The 24,578-nt window shown below is 40.2% G+C and overlaps 1 protein-coding gene and 1 long non-coding RNA gene across 3 annotated transcripts; one reads left to right on the forward strand and one right to left on the reverse strand.

The window, feature by feature from the left end:
* Positions 1–346: 346 nt before the first annotated feature.
* Positions 347–23,813, reverse strand: PSTK (phosphoseryl-tRNA kinase). Its single transcript, XM_065638750.1, has 28 exons — positions 23,743–23,813; positions 20,723–20,834; positions 19,482–19,558; positions 18,818–18,896; positions 17,776–17,852; positions 15,992–16,208; positions 15,445–15,510; positions 15,289–15,360; positions 14,424–14,596; positions 13,834–13,918; positions 12,671–12,792; positions 11,629–11,800; positions 10,927–11,016; positions 9,684–9,879; positions 9,460–9,565; positions 9,081–9,255; positions 8,610–8,690; positions 7,930–8,035; positions 6,957–7,089; positions 6,478–6,541; positions 5,952–6,004; positions 5,518–5,590; positions 3,703–3,951; positions 3,207–3,492; positions 2,182–2,380; positions 1,651–1,726; positions 1,095–1,188; positions 347–549 (listed from the first exon to the last, which is right to left on the reverse strand). The coding sequence occupies exons 1-28, from the start codon at positions 23,811–23,813 to the stop codon at positions 347–349; spliced, it is 3,507 nt and encodes a 1,168-aa protein (XP_065494822.1).
* On the forward strand, positions 3,736–17,443 carry LOC135990743 (uncharacterized). Of its 2 annotated transcripts, none has more exons than XR_010606460.1 (4): positions 3,736–3,778; positions 9,097–9,286; positions 13,836–13,991; positions 15,822–17,443. It is a non-coding gene; the product is annotated as an uncharacterized LOC135990743 (long non-coding RNA). The 2 variants fall into 2 exon arrangements; XR_010606461.1 differs by lacking the exon at positions 3,736–3,778 and adding an exon at positions 7,709–7,791.
* Positions 23,814–24,578: the final 765 nt, after the last annotated feature.

Consider the following 24,578-nt stretch of genomic DNA (forward strand, 5'->3'; position numbering starts at 1 on the left):
GCTCTTCAAAACTTCAGCTGGAGGAGGTTCTGAGAAGGCTGATCCAGCTTAAAGATAGTCCCAGCTTAAGCAGGTAATGGGACTGGATGACTCTTGGTGTTCCTCCCAGGCTGACTTTTCCTATGATTGTGTGAAATTTAAAATCTCAGGATGGCTTGTTGTCAGCTTGATCTTCAAACCGACTCTTCTTTCTCTTCCATAATATGGGGAGAGGATTTAGAGAAGGTACGAGCCTCTCAAGAAGGAAGCTGTACCTCTCAGATGTTTGCAGCTGTACTGCTGAAAGAGCACTGCATTTTAAACACTCCGGACTCTTAAAAACCACCAACGTTCTCTATGTCATTATTTAAAAAATATATTTATTAAGTACCTTAGTTGCCTCATGTTGGAATGAAGAAATTACACTTGTAGCAGGGTCAGAATATTGATTTTGTGGGCAAATTTGGTTTTTCAAATTATTTCCTTGCCGCAAGTCTTCCAAAAATTCTGTTTTGAGTTTGTTGAGTTCTTCTGCCAGGCTCTTCATCTCACTTGGGAGTAGGTTTTTATCTGAAAGAAAATTAAAATGGAACTTTTAACATCATGTTTCAAGACAAAATATACAGACTTCAGCTCACATTCTACAAATAATTTTGACCAGTGTGCTGGTTTTCTCTGGGATAGAGTTAATTTTTTTCACAGTAGCTAGTATGAGGCTGTGTTTTGGATTTGTGCTGAGAACAGTCTTTATAACCCAGGGATGTCTCAGTTACTGCTGAGCAGCCTTTGCCCAAGTAACTGTTACCCATGATGGAGCCCATCTGCTTGCGTGTGCGGGGCTCTTGCTTTACCTATTAAACTGTCTTTATCTCAACCCATGAGTTTTCTCACTTTCACCCTTCTGATTTTCTCCCCTACCCCACCAGGAAGGAGTAAGCGCATGGCCACGTGGGGCTTAGTTGCTGACTGGAGTTAAACCACGACAACCAGAGTTGTGAAGGCGATTGGCCTCAGTCACACATGCAGGGCCAGGACTCCTTAACAATTTACCCCGAGGGAATTTCATTGGTTTAATCTTACATTGCAGGCTCGCACCTGGATTATGTTGCGCGTACCTTTTGCATCCTTCATTGTCTGAGAGATGATGCGCCTGCATGTCTGATCGGCCTGATGGACGGCACTCGCTGCACAGATTGCTCGATCTGCTTCCTAGCCAGAGTGACCAACAGAAAGAATACAGGCAAACACATTAAATTTTATTTAGACTGTCATCAATTTTTGAAGTACTCTTTGAAAACAAGTAACATGTTAGCAGGAACTCGGTGAGTGGTGCAGTCTGATTCTAAGGAGCAATGACTGCCAGAGACAGGTATGTGTGACATTAAGAAGTGAATATTATTTTCCTCAGTGTCATGTTACAGCTCCAAAATCTTTTTACTACTCTAGACCAGATATTCTTAATGGTAGTTCAGTGGTTTAACTTAATAAGATGACAGAAGTACCCATTTCAAGCAGGATTAACTCTTCTGTGTATGTTTTTGCAATCAGGAAATACAACAGCTATTTCTCATTTTCTGTCATCCCTGTGTTCTGAGCACAATTCAGGAATAACTAACTCACTTATTCACCGTTATTTGAAAGAGCCATGACTGTGGAGACAAGCAGCGTTACCTTTTGCTCAGTGTTCTCCTCGTTTGGCTTCACTGGATTTTCCAAAGCAGTGGCCAGCAAATTAATTATCTGCTCACTAAGGAAAAAACCAAAAGAGTAAACCACATTAATCAAACAGTTTCACTGAAGATTTTTCTCTCATTTTGTAATAACCTCATCCCAGGGGAAAAAAAAAAAAAGTTTTCATTTAAATTGGAGGCAATCAAAGAAATAATCTTTATACAGCTAGTTAGATGAAAAACAATTGCAACTAAAACTACAGCCAATTATTTCCAGTCTTAATGTTTCAGACAATTGACATAATTTTTCAACAACGATTTAGAAATGCAGTTAGTTTGGAGGTCAACTCTGCCAAGAACGTTGGCTGTGAGTTCCCAGCACCTGGCATGTATTGTGTGTAATTGACTGGCTTCCAAAAATCACCCCATAGAGTAAATTTTACATACTGTTTACATACAGTAAAAAGCTTCTACCCACCCATTTATGAAAACGGAACTTTATGAAAACCCTAGCATCAACCCAGTCGCATACTTATCCTCTGAAGTGCAATCAAAACTTTTCAGAATGAGGCTGTTCTGCTCCCAAGCATTCTTCTTGACATCTGGCATTTCTATTTTTTCTGCCATAAAATATATTGTCTCATCAGGTAATGGATGATTTCTTAGCCGATTTCTCTGCAAGCAGCATTCGAGTGGGCACTCTAAAAATAACTGGCAGAAGCCCAAGGAATCTAAAAGAAAATAAACAGACAATTTTACCTTTAAACCGTTCAAGTAAAAATTTCTGAGAGCAACATGCATGAGAAAGGCTTTATAGGAATGGGGAACTTCTGTGCTAGTTTTGAGCCTGAAAAGAATGCAAACCTAAAAATAATACAAACAATTTTACCTTGAAGGCTGCTCATGTAGTAATTTCTGAGATCAACATACATAAGAAAGGCTTTAAGTGGCCTAGCAACTTCTAATAATACAGTAATAAAGTTAAATTGATGGTAGTATATACAGCAGGAATCTAGCACTTGGAATCATAGAATCATAGAAGAGTTTGGGTTGGAGGGACCTGCAAAGCTACCCCAGTGGCCCCCCTGCCATGAGCAGGGACATCTGCACCAGCTCAGGTTGCTCAGAGCCTCGTCCAGCCTGGCCTGGGATGTCTCCAGGGATGGTTCATCCACCACCTCTCTGGGCAACCTGGGCCAGGCTCTCACCACCCTCAGGGTCAACAATTTCTTCCTTATGTCCAGCCTGAACCTCCCTTCCTTTAGTTTGAAACCATCACCCCTTGTCCTATCACAACAGCCCCTGATAAAAAGTCTGTCCCCATCTTTCTCACTGGCCCCTTCTAAGTACAGAAAGGCTGCAATCAGGTCTCCCCAGAGCTCTTCTCCAGGCTGAACACCCCAACTCTCAGCCTGTCCTCCCAGCAGAGCTGTTCCAGCCTCGGATCATTTCTGTGGCTCCTCTGGACCCTCTTAACTTAAACGCAGTTAAAGAAAACTGAATTTCCAACAAAGCTGCAACAGTTTTCACGCGTAGGACCGAGAAGTGATTAATTACACTTGCGCGCCAGCTGGTGCACCTCGTGCCTCATGCTCTGGTAATAAAAATTGTCATCCAAGATGAGGTAGAGCGGCCCAGACGTGGCTGCCGGTGTCCAGGAACATCCCTCTCCGTGGCTCCCCGCCGGGGCGAGCAGCCCCTGCCCGCGGCAGCAGCCCAGGAAGCGCTCCCAGGCCGGCGGGGCTGTGGCCGGGGCTGACAGCGGCTCCCCGGTCACCAGCGCCCGCAGGACGCGCTCCAGGCACTGCAGCAGGTCGCGCCGGCTCTGCTTCCAGCGGGGCGGCTGTGGAGGAAAGCGGCGGAGGGGTGAGAGCCCCGGACCGGCTCCCCCAGCGCGGTCCCTCCGCACGGGCCCGCCCGCGGAACCGGGGAGGCCGCACCGGAAGGACGCGCCGCGCTGCCTAGCGACCAGTGACGCTACTGAGCGCCGCGCCTCGGCTGGCCAATGAGAGCGGAGAGCGCGCAGCAGGAGGGAGGGAAAAATCGCACTGACCAATGGGAACGGCCCCGCCGGCTCCGCCCCCGCCTCGCGCGGCCCGAACGCTTCCGGCGGGATGAGCTCGTCGTAGGTGAGGAGGGCGCAGGCCCAGCCTGGGCGCTGCGGCAGGCGGCGGCGCAGGGCGCGGGCCAGGGTGGATTTACCGGCCGCCGGCAGCCCGCACAGCACGCACAGCCCGACCCGGGCGCGCTCGGTGCCGCCCGGCTGGTCCGCCGCCGCCGGCAGCACCGCCGCTCCCGCCATCTTCGGCCGCAGCTGCGCGCATGCGCGGGGCTGGCCCCGCGGGACGCCCCCTGGCGGGCGGGCGGGGCTTCCCTCACGTCGGCAGCGCTGGAGAGCGGTCTCGTTATGTGCGTGAAACAACCGGGTTTACTCGACTTTATTTCGATAATAAGTGCAATAATACATTTTAGTGAACCCAGGAGCGCCAGACGGCTGGGTGATCCCGGGCGTGCCCAGCGGTTGTGGTCGTTATGATTGTCAAATCAAAATACTAAGTGTGCCGACCCTGATGATTTATTTTAAATTACATTAATGTAATATTATTAATAAGGTCTAAATTATAGAAAAAATTAATAATAACAATTTAAGATTCTGAGGAGGTGACAGTTTGGAAGACCCTTCTTGCCAGTGCAGATTTAGGCCTGCAATATTTTGGGTTCGTTTGTCCAGCTCTTTGAAATGGCCATCAAAGGGAGTAGAAATATTTTATGATTGAGGTGTTTCCTTCATTTATTCACTCTTATTGCTGTTCCCAAAGTTTGCATGTAAACATGGTCCATGTGTGGTTTACAGACTGATCAGTATCCACAGCTTTGTTCTTGCCAGTGAGTTTTTCCCTGCACAGCAGCTTCTTTTCCATTAGTTGCCATCTTGACAAACTATGTAACTTCATATATTTTTTTTTAAATTACTACAATTTTTTAATTGTCCTGTTTACAATGACAGAAGTTATCTGTTGCTTTTGTAGTGGAATCAGTTTCTAGCAAAAATCTCAAGCTGTAGTAACCAAGAAACATTGAACCACTGTTAAGCTGTGTAACGTATTTCCTGATATATAGATTTTCTATAACAACAGAGCTGTTTTGTATAACAACAGAGGTGGCTTGTCTCTTTTAGACTCATACATTCTATCTACAGGGTTTCCTTCCATTGCTGGCCTCCCTATAGGAGGTTACTTTTCTAAACCACCTGAACTGGAAAGTAAGGCAGCCAGTAGGTAACAAGAGGCGCGGTCTGGATCCCAGCTTTGATTTACTTACACCAAAGAGGAGGCTGAGAATGTGTAGGAACCACCCGCATGCCCGGTGTACGGGGTTCAGGTGCGTTCAGCAGGTGCCATGAAGGTGCCTGGCGGTCCGGGAGGTAGAGAGGCTGCAGAATTCCCAAGAGGTCTCTGTGTCCTCGTTTTCACAGCAGCATATGATGAGAGGTGAATAAATTATGTCTGTAGGTAACTGAATTCACTTCTCTTTGGCCTGCAAGTAAGGCTACACTTCAGAAGGGTCCTGTTCTCTGATGCTGTTATTGATTTAATCCAACAAGAGTTGAAGTCATTCTTCTATTTATAAAAAACAAGAGGTGAGGTAGAAGAGGCACAAATACAGCCAGCAGCAATTAGCAAAACAATGGGATGTAACAAAATCTGTGTTCAGTGCCTCTTAGCATCAAGTCTTTTCCAGAGGTACGTGCTTTCAGAAGGTGTTTTGGCTGCACAGGGAGAGGACTGGAGAACCGCAATCTTTAACTTTTTTTCAGACCAAGTTACTTGTCAGAATTGGTTGAGGGTTCCCAAGCAACTTTTCAGACAGCTGGTCTAGGTGGGACTTCAGGTCGTTGAGGTCCTGAAGGAACTGCAGGAAACTGGGTTTTTACTGGCTGCCTGAAGTGTGGAAAACACATTTTGTGAAGTATTCCATGACTTGACACAACTGGTATTTCTAAACTGGTTCTTTACCATTTTTAAACAGTTGCTAGTATTTATACATATATTTAACACTCTCTGCTCCTCCCTCTCCCTTGTTCTGTCCCTCTCCCTAGTAGCATTTACATGTCCTTTTCTGTTCTCTATACAAGCAGTAAAACAACATTTCTCTTTCAAGCATTTAATCTATTTTATCTCTCATGATGCTGCATGAAAAATCCTCCTAAACAGGACATAAGACATTAGGAGCTTCACTTACAGTGATACAGCAATGTAAACACAGCAAACATGCCGTAAAGAAGGTTTTAAATATACAAACCTTGGACCAGGGAAATGCGATATAGTAAAAAACTCAGGACTTGATGTGGCAGGCTGGAAAAGATGTCACAGAAAATCAAGATAACAAAAACCACAGGAGTTCAAAGTGTAGTTAATTATTCAGTATTAAGCTAGTGGTATTTTAGAACTAATTTTCATTTCCTGTAACATTATTCTCTTGCAACATTTTTTATTCATAATTTTTATTTTGTTTTATGCACAGCCCGACTGAGCAGATTCTCTGGTATTTGTCCCAGAATTCGGAGTTCAATCTTCGGCTGTTCTAAATAGCAGCCTGTTCCATCCCCTATTATTCACAGCCTGTGCTGACAGGGCAGGCAATAAAGCTCATACTTACCCAAACAGAAGTCCCATCTAACACATTATAAATTATTTTAAATACTTGGAAATCCAGATGGCTTCAATGTATCAAAACCCACAAAGTCATCAGTAACGATATTAGAGAAAAGGCACTGTACAGTTTGGATTACTCAACATGAAATGATACAAATATGCATCTGTCTTACCTGATTATTTCTTGTGTTATGACTTGGTCTGTTATTTTGCTTTGGTTGCTGCACATTGTTATCCCTGAAATAAAAACCACATCATCAGGCAAATCCCCCTGTGGTTTAACTACCTTCAGGATGCAGCATTTTTCAAGGGACTAATCTACAGCTCCGAGATCTGGGTTCTGTTTCCAACTCCATCCCTTTCTGGCCTTGGCAAATAATTTTAATGTGCTATGATAATACAATTATCGATTAGAATTAGGAAAGTGCAATGTATTTTGGGAAAAAATGCTTGAGAACTGAGAACTGGAGTATCTGGATTAAACTATAATACCTAACATCAGGGTACTGGCTATTAAACTGCCTACTACTACTAATAGCAGGGATGCCTTGTCTTTTAGGAGGTATGGAATTATTTGTATAGATAAAGCATCTAACTGGCTTGTTAAATTAATCTCAAGTGTTGAAATATGCATTTGTAGTAAGTGAAATACCTGTGTTGTCTTCTACTTTTCCTGCAAAATTTTCTCTTTATTGCATCACGCTTAATCACGGCTAATATAGTAATGAGTACTATTGGCAACACGAGGAAGAAAAAAATAAGCAGACCATCCCGAAGTGATGTGTCTAGAGAAAAAGAATTGAAAACCTGTAAGATAGTAATCTTGTTTAACCTCGATTAAGGCATTTTTTCTGCTAAAACCACCTTCCTCTTCTAAAAAACTAGTCTTCAATTTATTATAGATTAAAACCAGTAACTCCACTGAAATTTAGAAAATGCTATGATCAGAAAAGTAGGATTTGGCCTTATGCTATCACATGTTCTTTCTGCCTTACCCACCCCATGTTGTATGATATACAAACTTCATCCTTTTCCATATATTTTTTCAAGACTTCTAAAGCAGACAGATTCATTTTGTATTTGCTTACCCACAACTGATCTGCACGTTTTCTTGGTCTTCCTAAGCTATTAATAAATAGGAGACATTTGCAGACATTTCCCATTGCAGAATTTCATGGCTCTTACAGCAGCCAACTGCTGCTCACACCCCCTGATCCCCTCATTCCTCTGAGACCTTTGCAATATATAAAGGCTGCTGGTTTCCTTCTCAATCTATAGTCTTGCCCTATGACATCCATTTTATCAAACCCCTGTTTTAAATACTTAAATAAATATCTAAATATCTAACTATTTAAACAATGTAACAGTAATTCTAAGCAACTAATGTATTGCTTTTTATCTCAGACTAAACAGGTGAAATTCTCCCTTGGACCAACTTCCTTAATGTCTGCAAACCTACACATCAGATAATGATGTTTGTTCTTCAGGTCAGTCTGTGATTAAGCGTCTCATGCAGTAGAAAAAAAAAAAAAAACAAACAGTTGAAAAGAGACTGAAAAAAACCCTGTTAGTAGATTATTTCTCAGAGACTGGGGGCGGAATGAAGGCCAGTGTCAGGATCTCACCGATGTGAGCTGGACCACTGTCCACGCTGCCGCCGTAGCCCGAGCGGTTGCAGAACGGCGGCGCCCACCCAGAGTCGCAGTGGCAGTTCCCGTTGTTGTTACACACCTACGGGTGATACAACAGGGATTACTCAGCCCAACAACGCCTCTCTGGAAGCGGCCGCTTTCAACCTCCAGTATGTTTGGACTTACACATTAAGAATTGCATGTGGAAGCAAGAAATGTTGCTTGGGAATAAACTTTCCCACTCTAACATTCCAAAACACTGACTGATACTGATACCAGGAGTTAATCCTCTGTAAAAGTGAACCTTTGTTTTATTTGCCTGCAATAGATTACAGTCCAAACAACTTCTCGGTTTTACAACCTTTGGACTCCATTTTGATTTTTCAGGGAGACATATATAAATCAGGAATCACTACTGTCCTCCTCACAGGAATATTTTCCTTTTACAATTCAGCAGCTCAGTAATATTAAAAAATTCCCGCTGGAAATTCAGAAGAAATGTCTTTCAGTGTTAGCGCTAAGAGGTTTACATGAATTACAGATAAAAAGTGGGCTTAACTTTTCAAACAGATCAGAAAAAAACAAAGCCATCTGGCTGGTTATTGCTTTTATGGAGGGATTTTGTACCTGTCTCTGTCTTCTAGAAACAGGGCATGAAAACAGCAGCTACTCACCCCGTGGTCATTACACTTCTGCTTGACATCACAGCTGTAGCCCAGATGACTTGCATCAACACATTCAAAATCAAAACAGGCCTGGAAAAAGTAATTTTCAAATATCCCATCCTTTTATAAATACACTATATAAACGTACATGTTTACAAGTCTACAGCTTTCGCTTAAATATCAAGAAAAAGGGCTGACAGAACATTCAGTACTTTACAATTTTGTAGCTGTATTTGTCTTAGATTTTCTTGAATCTATGAATGTATTTTGATGGAATAATGTGAATAACTGATAACATAGTTCACTGATTTGTAGCATCATCGTTTTTAAGAGCTAATTAATTTGTTTTGTGTGTATATCTGAAAAAGCAGATTTTTTATTATATTATGGCATACAAACAAGAGAACTATGTAATGCTTTTGAAAGTTAACTTCCCAGTTGGTGAAATATATTCTGTGATGCTGCCATGATTCATCTTACCTTCTTTTCTCCACAGGCTGTTCCATCGTGAACTTGAGCAGGATCAGGGACATCTGATCCTAAGTCAAAGTCAGAAGACCAGCATAAAACCCCAGATGCGTTATTGACAACGCTCCAAGCAGGAAGATTTTGAAGACTAACAGACGTGCACTGGAGCTTGCCACACAGACTGTGCCTGTATCAAATGAATGACACTCAGAGACAAGGTAAATGGAAAAAAAACCACCCTAGTATAGGTGCAAATACACCATCCAGTCAAACTTTTTATCTTGCACTTCAAGGAGTTACTCTTTTAAATCTCATTCTCTAAGAGTTTGTAACAGAATATATGTTTTACATTGAAGATTTTAGGTTTAGCTTTTATTTGCTGGTGACTTACTGAACAGGACATTTCTTGTACACTCCACCTCTCATTCCACAGTTTCCAAACCTATCTCCTTTAATATTCGCTTTCTCAAAGCACACATCAGGTGCTTTTCGTGCCCCTGTACGAAAAACAGTGAACCTTAGTAAGCCTGTCTTAAAAATACGAGAAAGAAAAAGAAAAATTGGAATTGTCTATTAGGAGACTGTAAGTCCTTTTACATTAAATTATAATCCTACCTTTTCCATATATAGCTTCGCATTGTGAATCAAAACTCTGGCACACTCCGTAGTAGCAATATGCCCTCATGTTGTCACATGGGTGACCGTTCATGACATAAACATCCTCTGGGCAGTAGGCGTTGCTGCCGTTGCAGTATTCGGGTAGATCACAGAAATTCATTTTTGGTCTGCACTCTGTTCCTGCCACTTTAAACTAGAACCAGAGAGAAATGCCACTCTACTTTTATTTTGCAACCGAGGAAGTTCCAACATGAAACAATGACAACTGGGAACCTTTTATGATTTTAAGGAAGGCAAAAATGGTTTTTCACATCAATACATAACAAGTATCCAAAACTTCCCTCAGTTTCATATAGGGTAGCTATAAAGTTTATGAGCTGAGCCTGCAGAGGACCAGGGTAGATCGAACAAACGCATACACACGTACAAATTAAAAAGCAGCCAACTGTCATAGGCTTTGGAGAAGCTTGCTGTTGCATCATCAGAAATCAGAAATAGTGTGGCCAGCAGGACCAGGGCAGTGATTGTCCCCCTGCACTGGGCACTGGTGGGGCCAAACCCCGAATCCTGGAGTCAGTTTTGGGCCCCTCACAAGTGCTGGAGCAAGTTCAGAGGAGGGAACAGAGCTGGGGAAGGGGCTGGAGCACAAGTGTGATGGGAGCGGCTGAGGGAGCTGGGGGTTCAGCCTGGAGAACAGGAGCTGAGGGGAGACCTTCTGATCTCTGAACTGCCTGAAAGGAGCTTGGAGCCAGGGGGGGTCGGGCTCTGCTCCCGAGTAGCAAGTGACAGGACAAGAGGAAATGGCCTCAAGTTGCACCAGGGGAGGTTGAGGTTGGATCTTGGGAAAAATTTCTTCCCAGAAAGGGCTGTCGGGCATTGGAACAGGCTGCCCAGGGCAGTGCTGGAGTCACCATCCCTGGAGGGGTTTAAAAGACACGGAGATTAGGTTCTTAGGGACATGGGTTAGTGCCAGAGTTGGGTTAATGGTTGGACTCAATGATCTTAAAGGTCTTTTCCACCCAAACTGATTCTACGATTCTCTGATGGAGATCACTACTGCTGAGTCCCCGGATTGCTCCTGTGTCCCATGAGGGATAACACCAAGCTGACATTCCATTTCTCTACTGGTGAATGTCATTTGATAATGTGAAAATATGTCAAGAGTGCTATGATAGCTCTTTTCAACCATTAAAAAATACTAGTAATCAGTATCAATTTAGCTTAATAAAACATAACCTACCTTGCAATTTTTGCAGCACAGTCCTTGAGCGCACTGCGATCCAGGTGTGAGTTTGCAGGTTGCAGCATCACAACAAGGGTCAGTACATTCCTGGGGAGCAGCCATGGACAAGGGACTCAAGGTTTTTACCTCAATATATAGCTAGGGAAGTACATCATTGAACCGAGTGCATGGACAAGCCAAACTTCAAATACACTGTCTCTCTTGCAGGTTCTGAGGCTGACATCCTTCTGCTCTAACAAAAACCAGCACCTGGTTTGGCTGTATTTTTTTACAAGTCATCAGAAAAACATCTATTTTGATGTGTTGTGGCACAGGGGCTTAGGACAGGTTTACACTTTAAATGGACACTAAAAGAAGCAGAACACTTTGGATTTTAAATAACACTTATCACCCTTATCCCATCTTATTTTCCCACTAAACTAGCAGTTTGATGTAGAAACGTTTGTATCTTTTCATGACTTAGAGAAGGCCTAGACAATGGAACCAGGGGTTGCTGACAGCCTTTCGATTTATTGGTGTCCTTTTTGAGACACACTTATTTTCTGAAGAACGACTCAATATATCCCATTCTTTGAAGGAATGTAAATTTACAAGGAAAATTCCTCAGATATTAATGCAAATCAGGGATACCAAAGGCCAGTATTATAGAACAAATATAATATATAACATAACAGTATCCAGTTGAATTTCATTCATTACCTGCGGTTTGCCACAGTCACATTCTTCATTGTTATCGACCACATTATTACCGCAGACAGGTTCTTTGTAAACATTACTTGTTTTGGGAGGATTTCTAAGGCAGTTTCCTTGTCCGTTTAGAATAAAGTTCTCAAAATCATCAGCACTGCAGGTGCTGAAATTCCTGGATCCACTGGAAAGCATGATATTATTTTTTTGTTATAAATATTTTACTTACAGGAAAAAATACAACTCAAGCCCTTAAAATATCATTAATGTATAATAAACATCATGTTCCATAACACTTGAAGATCATGAGATACATAATTTTTACTTTATTTTGCATTAGAGTACAGTACTAGAAGTTAAAAATGCTATGTATAACATAAATGCATATACTTTAAGAAGCCAAAGAGACCATGAGATTGTCCTTTCTGGTGTCCTATATAAAACAGGACATAGAAATTTCTTATCTGTACTGAGTCTAAAAATGGTCAATTAAAAATACTTTCCAGAAAGACATTCACCTTAACTTGGAGTCCCTAAAAACTCAGGACTGCATCTTCTTATAGTAGTTTTGTCCAATGTTCAGTTACTCTGATTTAGTAATACAAATGTAGGTAGATAAAATGATATTTTTCTCTTAAGGGGAAGCCAAAGAACCAATGAACTGAAAGAAACATGGACCAAGAGGTTTTCTTTAAATTAACTGTTAACCCAATCTGTATGAAGGTTGCATGTTTGCACAAAACAGTGAATATATGTAAAGTAGCCTCTGCAGGTTAAAAAAAACAGCAACACACTTATCATAAAAAAAAAATCCAGGTAAGTTTTTGAGGAATGCTACAAATAAAGAATGACTAGATTGGAAAACAGATAGCATTTCAAATAAATTAAAATTATGTCAAGACCTAAGACAGTGGATTCACCTCTTTGATTAAACTTTTCAAACAACTCCCCGTTCATAAAAGTCCTTCAAGATTCATGGGACTTTCACTATGTATAAGGCATAGTTGCTGCAGAGAAATAACAGTTATTAAGATAAAATAACTGGAAATCTTACTTATCTGTGCTGTGCATAATATAGGACGCAGGACACCTGTTATCGTCGTGTTTCATTCCGAGATTGTGCCCCAGTTCGTGTGCAACTACTGTAGCATGACGTAACATATTGTTATGATTCAACTAATAGAGAGAATCAGTGTTAAAAAAAATCGTGAAACTAGAGAAAATACTGTGTTTCTACCTACTGATTTATTCAAGCCACAAAGCTCCCAGGGGCTGCGAAAGCAGAACACTAAATTGTATTGCGAAGTGAGAGCAGCAAGAACAGACAATTTGTCACTTTTTATGTTCAAGTAGGGCCAGATTCTGATGCTCTTTGTATTCCTTCCATTAAGAAAATCTTCTGAATAATAACACAGTGAATCAGTCATGACACTGATTTCAATGGAGTCTTTAATACCAAATGTGCTGTTAAAGAATAGAATCTGCTGCCGAGCTTGTCCACATTGATATTGTAAGAACAGAAACTTCTGGAGATATTGGTTCTGCCCCAAAGGTGGAGAAAAAAAAATAGCTTCATACTAATTTTGCCAAATTTAAAATTTTTGGCCGTTGACAGCCTTGTTGTGGGGAATTCCAGACACTTGAGAATATAGTGTATTACGTTTACTTTCTATCCATGTAAGAAGTCAAAAAATACACATTGTTTTGTAGCTGCATTCCCATCCCAAAAACATGGTGGTTATGAACTTTAATGATAGGAGGATGGGCTTTTCTTATGCGACCTTGAGTTAGATGAATTACAAAAGGTGATCAGAAAATGATTTCAAGACTGAATCAGCCAAGTGGACTGGAAGTGATGAAGAGAGAAATGCGGAAATGCCTTTTTTATATATATATATAGGTATAAAAATATGCACAAGTCTTTGCATAAGAAACCTCATGAAAGAAACCACATGACTCCAAGTCTAGTCTCCAAGGCGGGGGTGAATTGGCCAAATAGATCAACAAAGAGCACATTATTTATTAGGATGTTCTGGAAGGTAGGTCTGTGGAGGCAACATCTGGCAATAGCAGCATCTACAATTCTGGGGTTTGTAAATGCACAGGGCAAAGCCTTCCATTGCTCAGGGACCTCTTTGTCCCACCAGCAGCACATCTCTGATCTTTTAGCAGCTCCTGGGTTAGTTTCTTCTGTTAACCACAACATGATGTACTTACAGTGCTGAGGGACCCTCCCTGGACTTGTGAGCAGACGGTTCCCACAAAAGCCATTCCAATGGATCCACCATAAGTGCTTCTCCCTCTGCAACAAAAGCAGTTGGAAGGTGGTGTTGAAAGAGGGGCTGGAAGTTCATGATTTCTGCTAAAAGACACTGGTGAGTTTGCAACCAATACTACAAACAAATTTGGTCTTCTTGATGTCAAGAAGAAATTTATCACCATATCAGGGCTTCACTGTAATTAATAATGAATATCTGGATAATATAGGTTGAAAATAATGATCAGTCACTGAAGTCTGCTGTGTCAGTGCTGCTGAGTTCACAGAATCACAGAATGCTTGAGGTTGGAAGGGACCTCTGGAGGTCATCTCGTCCACACCCCCACTTAGGCGGAGCTACCTACAGCCGCCTAGAATCGATTAACTGTGAAGAATTAATGACAGTTTCTTGTCATTTTTCCAGGTTAAAACAGTTTGGAAGTTGAATGAATTTTAATCCAGTTATATACTCGTTCATATAGAACCCCCAAATTATAGACATTAACAACACTGGCAGTGTGGCTGGCTTTTCCGCTGAATGAGAACTTACACAATGAGATGGCCAACATCATTTCTCGATCGTTTAAGAAGCTCTTTCTGTCTCCAAGAAACGAATCTACCCAGTACATCTCCAGCTGAACCATCCATTACAGATATGTGGTTTCTATCTGTCCAGATCTCTAATCCAACCAAAACAATCTGGATGTTTAGTGCTCTATACATCTGAAAAAAAACCCCATAATAATAATTACTTTCCATTAGGCTGTTTCAACTGAATTATGGAAGATTACATCGCTACTACTGAATAAACAATACGCTGAACATAGTCACTGAGACATAACTTCAGTTTCTTCGAAAATAAATATAAAATATTTGTATTTATAAGCTAAAATATTTATAAATTAAAAAAATAAATAAAAATATCTATACTATAAAACTAAATAAGGAAGGAATATATGACTGAAGGCAATCTACTTCATGAAGGTGCCTAAACATTTCTTCCAGTTGCAGAAGTTGGAAAGACTAGGTTCATTTATGTCCTTGCTAATTGTCTGGAGGAGAAACTGAGAAAAGATTATTAGAAAGCTTATGGAATTGTTCACAGCGCCGACAGTTTGCTTAATAAAATACTAACAAATGTGAGAAATACTCTTCTTGGAAATCTAAAACATGATGGAGACCTCACATTCCTGGAATGGTCAAAATCTGGGAGTGCACAGAAATGGTTTAAAAACATCTTGCATCTCTATCCCTGCTTGCACCTTTCCAAGACTTGTGCACAGATTCATGATGTGACTTAAATGTGTTACAAATCATGGCAGAGCTTCCAAATAGTTTCACAGCTGCATTAGCTGTTCTTTTAAAAACTGTGATAAAGTAGAAACTACTGAATCTGGGCAACTTATCTGACCTACCCCATCAACATAATTAATCAGCTCAACTGTTTCCTTTTGCACCGCAGCAGGATCAGATTTCTTCTGCAAAAACTGTAAAACAACACATGAGATTGTCAGAGAAAAAAAAAATTCGTGAAGTAGTAAAATGTATTTAGCATTGGATAATATCATTACCCTGTTGTGATCCACAACGATAAATAATTCCACATAGCTTTTCTGCGGCAGGACAGCTCGCTTCTTCTGCAAATTAGAAAACACAGTAAGTTAACATTAACTAATGAATTCAAGGATTTTACTTATCTTTCTTACTGTTCTCATTTCATGTATTTTTAAAGCAATGATGCATTTTTAACATGGCCTCAAAAGTCAGTTTGCCTTAGATCTCCACAGAAATACCTGCACGTTAGTAATTCACTCTGCTCAGACACTGGGATGCACGAGCTGAGTGGCAGCTTCATGCCTTTCACATCATACCCACACCTGTCTGGGGCAGAGCTCTGCTCTTCTGCTAAAGGATTGTGTTAAATTCCCGTTGTGCTGTTCTGTTTCAGGATTTCCTGAGCAGTTTCGGGGTCCAGGAATATGAAGGCAACAAGAAAGTCGTCTGCCGGGCCAAACCCCCCTGCAATGGTTCCAAGCCAAAGCAAGAGCTCTGGACACCCTTGGCTGCTGGAACAGACTGAGGAGAAGGCTTGGACTCGAGAAACAGAAAGGTATTTACCCTCAAAAGCTTTTCCCTGCTAGAGGTACTGTTTGATAAAAGTGCGTATTTCACAGGCTGCTGCACAAACATCTCGTGATGAAGGCTGCCGTTCAGCACATCGCATTGGAAGGAGATATCCTGCATATCTTCTAACTGGTAAAACACGTGTTCAAATGCGCTGGATGTGTTGAGCGGCTCCATTCCATACCATTTGCCACCGATGTTGAGAATTCCTCTAATTATTGTAAAAGAATGAAAATTATTCCACATTTTTTCCCTCATGGTTATGCATAGGTAAATGAATGACAGCTGAATACTTAAAAGCTATAATTGTTCGTACCACTATGTTGGAATAAATGGTCATCTTAGTTTATCATAGTATAGGGAATAAGTTCAAATGCCCAGCAGGATCTCAAAAGACAGAACAGAACTTGCTTAAAACACTCGATTGTACACAAATGTGGGCTTTCTGAAACAATCAGCAGGAAAGCCAAATTGTTACTAAATGAGTCTGGATTGTGGGTACAGAGCAAAGGGTTTATTTTAGGCCTTATCTCTAGTCTCACTCCTAGCCCTGTGCAGTTAAAGTAATCCAGCACTTTAGAAAAAGATATCTCCTAAGACAGAAAGAGAAGCTAAAAGCAATCACCAGCGTCTTTATGAGGGCAACAGCAGTTTTGCACTGCTGAGTGCAGCTGATTATAACGATTTTGCGTTTGTCCATGGCTCAGGAAGACCTGGCACATGCCTGCTTGCTGTACCAGAATCTTTCTGAAGCTATTATCTTGTTCTCCAGAATCTCAAAACTCTATTTAGAAACAGAATTCTCTAGTTAATATCTTGCAAAAGAAAACCCTCAAAAATGTGAGTTCAAGGTAACCAAAGGATTTGAGTCTGCGTCAGTTTGCAGAAGAGCCTAAAGGAAATATCTGTTCTGCTTAGTGAGATCCAGCGTTACCTGAAATACCAGCATGTCGAGCATTTAATTCTTCATTTAAAGGAATGCCAGAAAATGTCATTGTGTATTCTGAGTGGCATCTCACTGGGATACTGCACATGAAAGATGTGGGTGAACTTTATCCCAGTTGCCTCTTACTGCTTGTCAAAAAGACATCAAACTGAACAAGGCTACTACAACCGACAGCTATATCCAAAATCCAGCTCAGCGAACACAGGGGAGCGTGGACACACTCAAAGCACATTCTGAGTATCTGCACTATTTGCTGTGCGTACCATCTCATTTTGCCAACTCACATGGACTGATTCTGTGGGAAGAACACCACCATCTTTTATGCTTTGATCTGACTCCTTTATGTTTCTCAAATAAGTATAATTTTCTTGTATTTGAAACACATAAAATTGTTTCAAATTTGGTCAAAACTTTTTCCACAGAATTTTTTTTTTCTTTAGAAACGTGCCCATTCATAAGACAGAATTGTTCACGGGAGTGTGTTAAGTTTAGCAGAAGCTTCATCAGCGTTTCTTCTACAAAGGTACCTCTGGTTGAGACATTTGCATCAAGTAATAGAGGCTCAGTTCATGCCTGTGTTCCCACCTGTATATGGATTATGCTCTCTCACTTTATCTTTTTCTGCAAAGCAATTTTGGAAAAGAGGAAAAAAGTGGTAGTTGAGGGAAGCTATAAGACATCTAAAGAGTTTCAGCTTCATCAAAAGGTGAAATATAAAAAAAAATGCAAGATAGGATGGTGTTTTATCTCCAGCTGTATGATGAACAGCAACTGGTTTTTACTTTGGTACTGCACAATGAATTATCCTGAAGTAAAAAGCAAGAAATAATACCTAAGGCCACCGCATGTGCTAAGAGCAAGCATTGAGTCAGCAATTCCTTCAACAGTGCCATGGTAGTAACAGTGTGTCTGAAATGCAAAAAAACCACATAATTAATGACGAAAAAAGGCCGTTGCCTTCAAATGAAAACTTATTTTCTGACCAGCCTTTTTATTTGCATGACATTAAGGCTGGCTGTTACAAATTTGTAGAGTTCACTACTCTGAAAGTAATCCCAACCCTCTTGGAGTAAAATATTCACATGAGTACCTACAATAGCATTTGGTCCCTTGGTTCTAGAAAACAACCAGCTTTTTAGTTTAACCCATCACTATATTTTAGCAAAATCTTTTCATCTACTTTGCTCGTCCTGTTCTTAAAGACTCCTCGCAAAAGCTGATCTGAGAACATCTCCCACGCACAAAACACCCCATTAAGTCTCACTAATCTCACATGCAGTTGAAAGTTGAAATTAAATTAAAAATATTTATAAGGCTTGTTTGATACAGGACCTAAAAACTACAGAGTTTTGATGCTGCCAGTGTACCGTTAATTGCATAGTATGCAAAGGTGACCTAATCAGGTAGCTCAAATTCAGCCTTGGCATAATCTCCTGGCATCTCCTTTCACACCTTGGAAAACAGTGATGCTGTGTCACCATAAACAGCCAACTCCCTCATCAGAAACGGAACCTCCTGTGTTTTATCAGTGGTAACAGTTAAACACAAATGCTACAAATGTGAAAATCCACAAAAGCCTCTTTTCCAGCAAATACATTTTTTTCTGTAGATACTTGATGTGCGTCACTAGCATTTTCCTCTCTGCTGCCAAAAATGCAACCAGTTTTCATTCTCCTATTACAGGGATATGAAGATGCTCAGAATTAATGGTTGTGTGTTCACTTTTTGCTTTGGTAATACATTTAGTTACATACACATCCTTGTTGTCATCCTCAGTTCTATCAAATTGTTAGTACGGCTTCAATTCATAAAGCTTGGCTTCCCTAGTTTGAGGAAACTCTGAAACAAAAGGGCAATTTTATTGTGTACGATACCTTGTTTTTTGATTGTGTTGCCTGCAGTTTCCCATTTTTCCCATACGTATATAGCATAAAGTCTTCGCTAACAAGCTTTCTGGAAACAAAAATAAACTACTGCTCTGTTAAAAGTCTAGAAAGCAAGACATAAGTCAGGAATCCTAGTAAGTACTACATTCTGTTAAAATTCTGTGATTAAAATCCACAGATATGAAACAAAATACCTCAAAAATGAGCTGCATTATTTGGAAAATAAGTTATTTTTTAATATTTTAACTAAAATATCTGTAGAGTAGGGCCTGACCAGACACTGTTATATCAGGGCCTGGACTATTACATGCTCAGGAATGAGGAACAACACTAAATACAACAAGGCTAACAACCCTCCCCTACCTGCTACTAAAGAGTGGATGTTGAGCTGAATTCTAATTTTCCATAAGGATTTCCTGAAATCTGCTATCCTGTGGTGCTAATAAAAAAATAATCAAAATAAATTTCCACACAACTAGAAAAAATATTATTCCTTTCTATTTGCTAGCTAGTACCATAATAGACACACTATATAACAGTCATTTTGTAATTACTATAATCTGCCATTTAAATGATTTCTTCTGATTGTTTTCATGCTATATGCACCTAAATCCCAAGACAGAATGATTTCTTAGAACACACTATCACATACTTATTTTTCTTCAGTTTTAGGAGGTACGTTCCATTTCTGGTTTTAATTGAGTAAGAAAGATTGTCATCTGAATGCTCCTGAAAACAGAACAAAAGATACCACTTAATTAGGTGATTTTCTACTTGATTCTGTCAGTTCCATGTTTTATTTGACAAGAGAAGTCCAACTAGTGTGTATGTCGTAAGTATTCACCAGATTTACAAAACACACAATCCTAACCCTCTGCCTTTCAAAGTCTCCACAACATACTCTACGTTCTTTCCTATGGAAAGTTTAAATTCTACTAAGCTATAAATTTTAATGTAGAAGACAACGAAAAAGCAGACAAAGTACACAAGAAATTAAATATGTCTGCCAATTAGAGATTTGTAGAGGGAACGTAGAATATATAAAGCCTACAGAAAAAAATGAAAATATAAAATTTGTGGTATTAAGAGGACAAAATAGAAGTGTTAGTAAAGCTAAACCTAGAGTACCATGCTATATTCTACAGGCTCAGAAACAGATGGTCCTGGAACGCTGGTGGAGAGGAGGCAGATGCAGCTGGGATGAAGGTGGCCAGACTCGGTTCTCCAAGAAGGGCACAACCCACGTACCCACCCTGTGCCCAACTCCCACGTTGTGTTTTGTGACCCTCCTTAGGTAAATGATCAGCAGCCGGATGAACGACTCACAGATTCTCCCTTCCTTAATCGGTTTGCACAAAGATGACTAATGCTATTTCATCAGCAGTTACTTCACTAATGGAACTCGGTATCTGGAACAATGCAAAGTTACCTCAGAACTCAAGAATTAAGACTCAGGTCTTTCTCTTTTAACTCATTCATGCGACTCTGTGCGACCATTTCTACGAAGTGAGCAGCAGCCCTTTATGTGCTTGCTACATGTTGAAATCCAAAGACCAAGTACAATGAGCAAAAGAACATACACAGCATGGACGTTAAAGTTCAACATCTAATCTGACTGAGAGGAAATGGAAATATTCTTCATGTTCCTCCCCACTTACAAGGCTGTTACCAGGACTAGAAGTTTGAAAGGCATTAACTTAGTGTGAAATCAGAGACTTTTGTGGGAACAAATTCACTCTGAACTAGTTGAAAACATTTAAGAATCTGAAGAGATAGTGCGCATTCCTTCACAAAAATATTCTATATATACCATACATGGTGTGTGTCTGTAATATAGGACAGTATTGTGAAAAACAGCAACATCAGAAGAAAAATTCAGATAGAATAACAAACCTCATGAGAAAATGAGTGATGTTTCTCTCTGCCCATCAGACTTCGAGGAATAATTATTTCTAATGTAGAAAGTCTGGATGTCTGTTCAGAAGACACACCTAAAAATAAAGTTTGAAACTTCTGAAGAATCAGAAAGGACAAGTGAGACATTTTGTTGGCATCTGCCCAGTGCTCATTGCCAAAAGTCCAGTCTGATCCGGCCATAAATGGAGAACGAGTAATTTCCCCAGTACGGGACCAGTGCTGCCCATGCTCAGTTCGGTCTGTTCTGTTTCTGCCAGAGTTCTTGCATTAAGCTGGAGAAAGTGACAGAAATCAACGTTTTCATTCATGGCCAACTTAGTTTTCATTTCTCAGTGTTTAAACTAAATACATATGGCCTCATATATTTATTTTCCATATACATGTATGTTTTCAATGTGCGGAAATGCTGTTTTGACCATAATCAAGGTTAATGACTACACCCCCCAAAACAACCTGCAAATTCAAGGAAAAGTTTTCCTAAACTGAGTGTCCAAAACTAGCTGGCAATCTTGGCTTTGACCCTTAGTCTTAGTTACTGACGTTATAACTGGGATAATAAATTTTGGTCATTCCTTCATATAGACATTATCAAAACAAACCAACTACTGTTTGCAAAAAAAAAAAAAAAAATCCCTCAATCAATATGACAGTATCATCACAGAAAATCCCAAGAACAAGAAAAATTTTTAAAAATCCCCAACCCTCCTGTATTCAGTGTATACTTGCATACTTTGACAGTGCTGAAGAAATAGTTTAGGAATGGTCAAACTGATTTTTAAAAAAGTAACTTCAAGTTAAAGCAAAGAAAAACTATCAAATGATTTAAATATAATCTTAATTCTCCTATAGTCTCACCTGGATGATTGATTTTGTAATTTTTGAACATGTTTTCTTCCATGACTTACACTTTTAACTTGATGTGCCACAGAAAATTTATGCAGGTACTTTTTCTGTCCACCCATCTGCCCCCTCGCAGTAATTTTTGAAGTAGCTGGCCAGTGAAAATCAACTGTGCAAGCGATGCTAACATCTCACATAGAATTAATTTCTTTCAAGCTTTGTGAAATCACCTTGTCGGTGCCAGGAAGACTGTGCTGATCTGTAAATCTACAGCAGGGCTCTCTAGGGCTGCCTGATGGACAATTCTTTTCAATGGTAGATCCAGCTTCGCCAGGATGTTTCAGAATTTGCTGGACGGAGAATATTGTATCTCCAGGAGGATAAATTCAGTCCCTAAATACCATGGGGAATGTTTTTTACTGGTTACAGAGTCATTTGCCGTGGTCTTGCCTTCCAGCTGCTGTTAGATCCTGCACTTGCTCATCTTCTTCCTCTTGCTCATGTCTCTACTTCTGTCCTTTCCTTGGTTAAATCGACTCCCCCTTCAGCCCTCTCTTTCCATTTAAATCCCTTTATTCCTATTCCTCCCACCGTTGCCCTGAGTGAGGAATACTTATGGTTGTCCTCTGGATATAATTCTGCCACCTGCTGCCTGTATCATCTTGGTTCACCACGCTGCCCCTGCCATTGCCTAACGCTGCATTCTGTTTGTTCCAGTGACAATCAAATCTCCGAAAAGGTTTGTAGCCTTTTACATTATATCAGAATTATCTCCAGAGCATCATGCTAATGCAGGAAGCTAAAGATAAGAAGTATCTGGTTTCAGGTAAACCGTTATATAAAGACGAAAACAACCTCCAGTGACTTTTAAAAAAATTGTGTGAACTTGGATTCATCTCCCTTTGTCTTAGAATCATAGAATTATTTCGGTTGGAAAAGACCCTCAGGATCATCGAGTCCAACCATAACCTGACTCTAGCACTATCCCATGTCCCTAAGAACCTCGTCTAAATGCCTTTAAACCCCTCCAGGGATGGTGACTCCACCACTGCCCTGGGCAGCCTGTTCCCATGCCTGACAACCCTTTCCAGGAAGAATTTTTTCCTAATATCCAACCTAAACCTCCCCTGGCGCAACTTGTGTCATCTGCTCATCGGTCTGGTTTGAGAGTATTAATTCAGTCACAGAGACACAACCATTGCTTTTAAACAGGTTATGGAATAAACAATAACATGGGCTTTAATAACAAAAATGTTAATTTTTCTTTTATAAGGAAACAAAGAGATTTCTTCTCAGTTATAGTTGCACAAAGTCACCCTCAGCCTCCCATGTTTCTGTGAAAGGAATTCATTGTTGCAAAGAAGCCAGAGAATCACCCATTCAAAGCAAGGAGGAGGATTCTTCAGTGTAACGATGATCTCTACCTATTAGGTAACATCAGGATTTTTAAAAGCCAGATGCAGGCAGCACATGTTTATCATTAAGGACTGCCGTTGCAATCAAAACGTGGAAGGTCCTATTAGCAAACAGGTCTGCAAAGAATATCGGCACTCAATATTTACCTCTGACTTTGCTCTTAATCTGCAATAATTTTATTATCTAAATCACAGAATCCATTCTGTTTCATGAATTAAGTGTATGTTGAACTAACCGTGAAAATGCAGTTCTAATAATTTAAATTCTGACACCTGAATGCAAGTCATAAAAATATCACTTTCTAAGAAGTATTTCAGGTGTCATATCTACATCTAAAATCTGAAGCCAAATCATAAATGGTAATGAGTTAATGAATTAAAAACTGTAGGAACTTTCTTCATGTTACTGAAGATCAAAATCTTTTTCTCCAGGCTTTACTGTTGATGAGAGTGACAGTAACTGCAATTGTCACAACCAGTGTCCTGTGTGGAAGATGATGTATTTATATACCTACTACATCCTGGGGGAAAAAAAAAAAAAACCAACACAAAAAGCTCAACTATAAAAAGCTTCAACCTGTAATCTTTTCCAGACGTCTTTTTCTTGAAGAGGATTTTCTCAATTAGCAGGTCAGCTAATATCCTAATACCTGGGGAGAGCCGTGACTCGATTTGAGAGTTATTACAGTCAGGACCGGAGAGTACAGAAACTTTCTGAATATGTAACAAAAACAAAGCTTACCTTTTATCCAAAAAGGTTTCCCAGTTAAAGTGAGTCCAAAAGTGAACAAAACCAGGCTGTGTTTTAACATGATTAGATTTCCCAGAGAAACTACGACAGTATCCAAGCAGACAATGTGTACCTTGCTCTCGGCTGCAGAACTAGAAGAACGAGAACTGCCTGCTCGGAAGGTAAACAACAGAAAAAGCTCTCCGATACCGCATCTCTGCTAAGGAAATGGGAAGGAAAATTTAATCCATTAGGCTTGCGAAAAAAACAAAACAAAACTGGTCAGACAGCTTAAGGCAAATACAAAGCAGCACACTCTGAAATGCTGATTGGAGAAAGGGCACCAACCCCTGCCAGGATCAAACTGGTTTATTCTGAAGGACTTTGATACCACAGTGAGATCATAGGAGATTAGAAACTTAAAATATTGCTACCAATGGATACAACGTTTAGGAAGTTTATACCGGCTATAGCCAGCTCAGTAAAAAACTCTAGTGCAAACCAAGCTGCTCTCTGAAATTTCAGTTTGTTTATTTTCCATTTTTTCATTTTTACATTAAAAATATCAAAAATACAATGCATATGAACACATAGAAATGCCACAAACACATGGAAATCCCCAAAACAGAGATTTTACCAAACCCCTTCTACGTTAAAGATCATTCTCCTCACCAAAAGGTGTTAATTTTGTGCAGCTCATTGCTCTTCGAAGGCATCATGCACCACATTGTCACCCAAAGCAGAAAATAAGCGCTTCTAGAACCAGATGAATTTGCAATGCATTTCAGAAGTCTCAAGCACATTTGGAAACTCAAAAAGGAGACTGAGACAACAGTTTTCACGCTAC

This window comes from Caloenas nicobarica, chromosome 7 (assembly GCF_036013445.1).
Source record: "Caloenas nicobarica isolate bCalNic1 chromosome 7, bCalNic1.hap1, whole genome shotgun sequence".
Taxonomy (NCBI): Eukaryota; Metazoa; Chordata; class Aves; order Columbiformes; family Columbidae; genus Caloenas; species Caloenas nicobarica.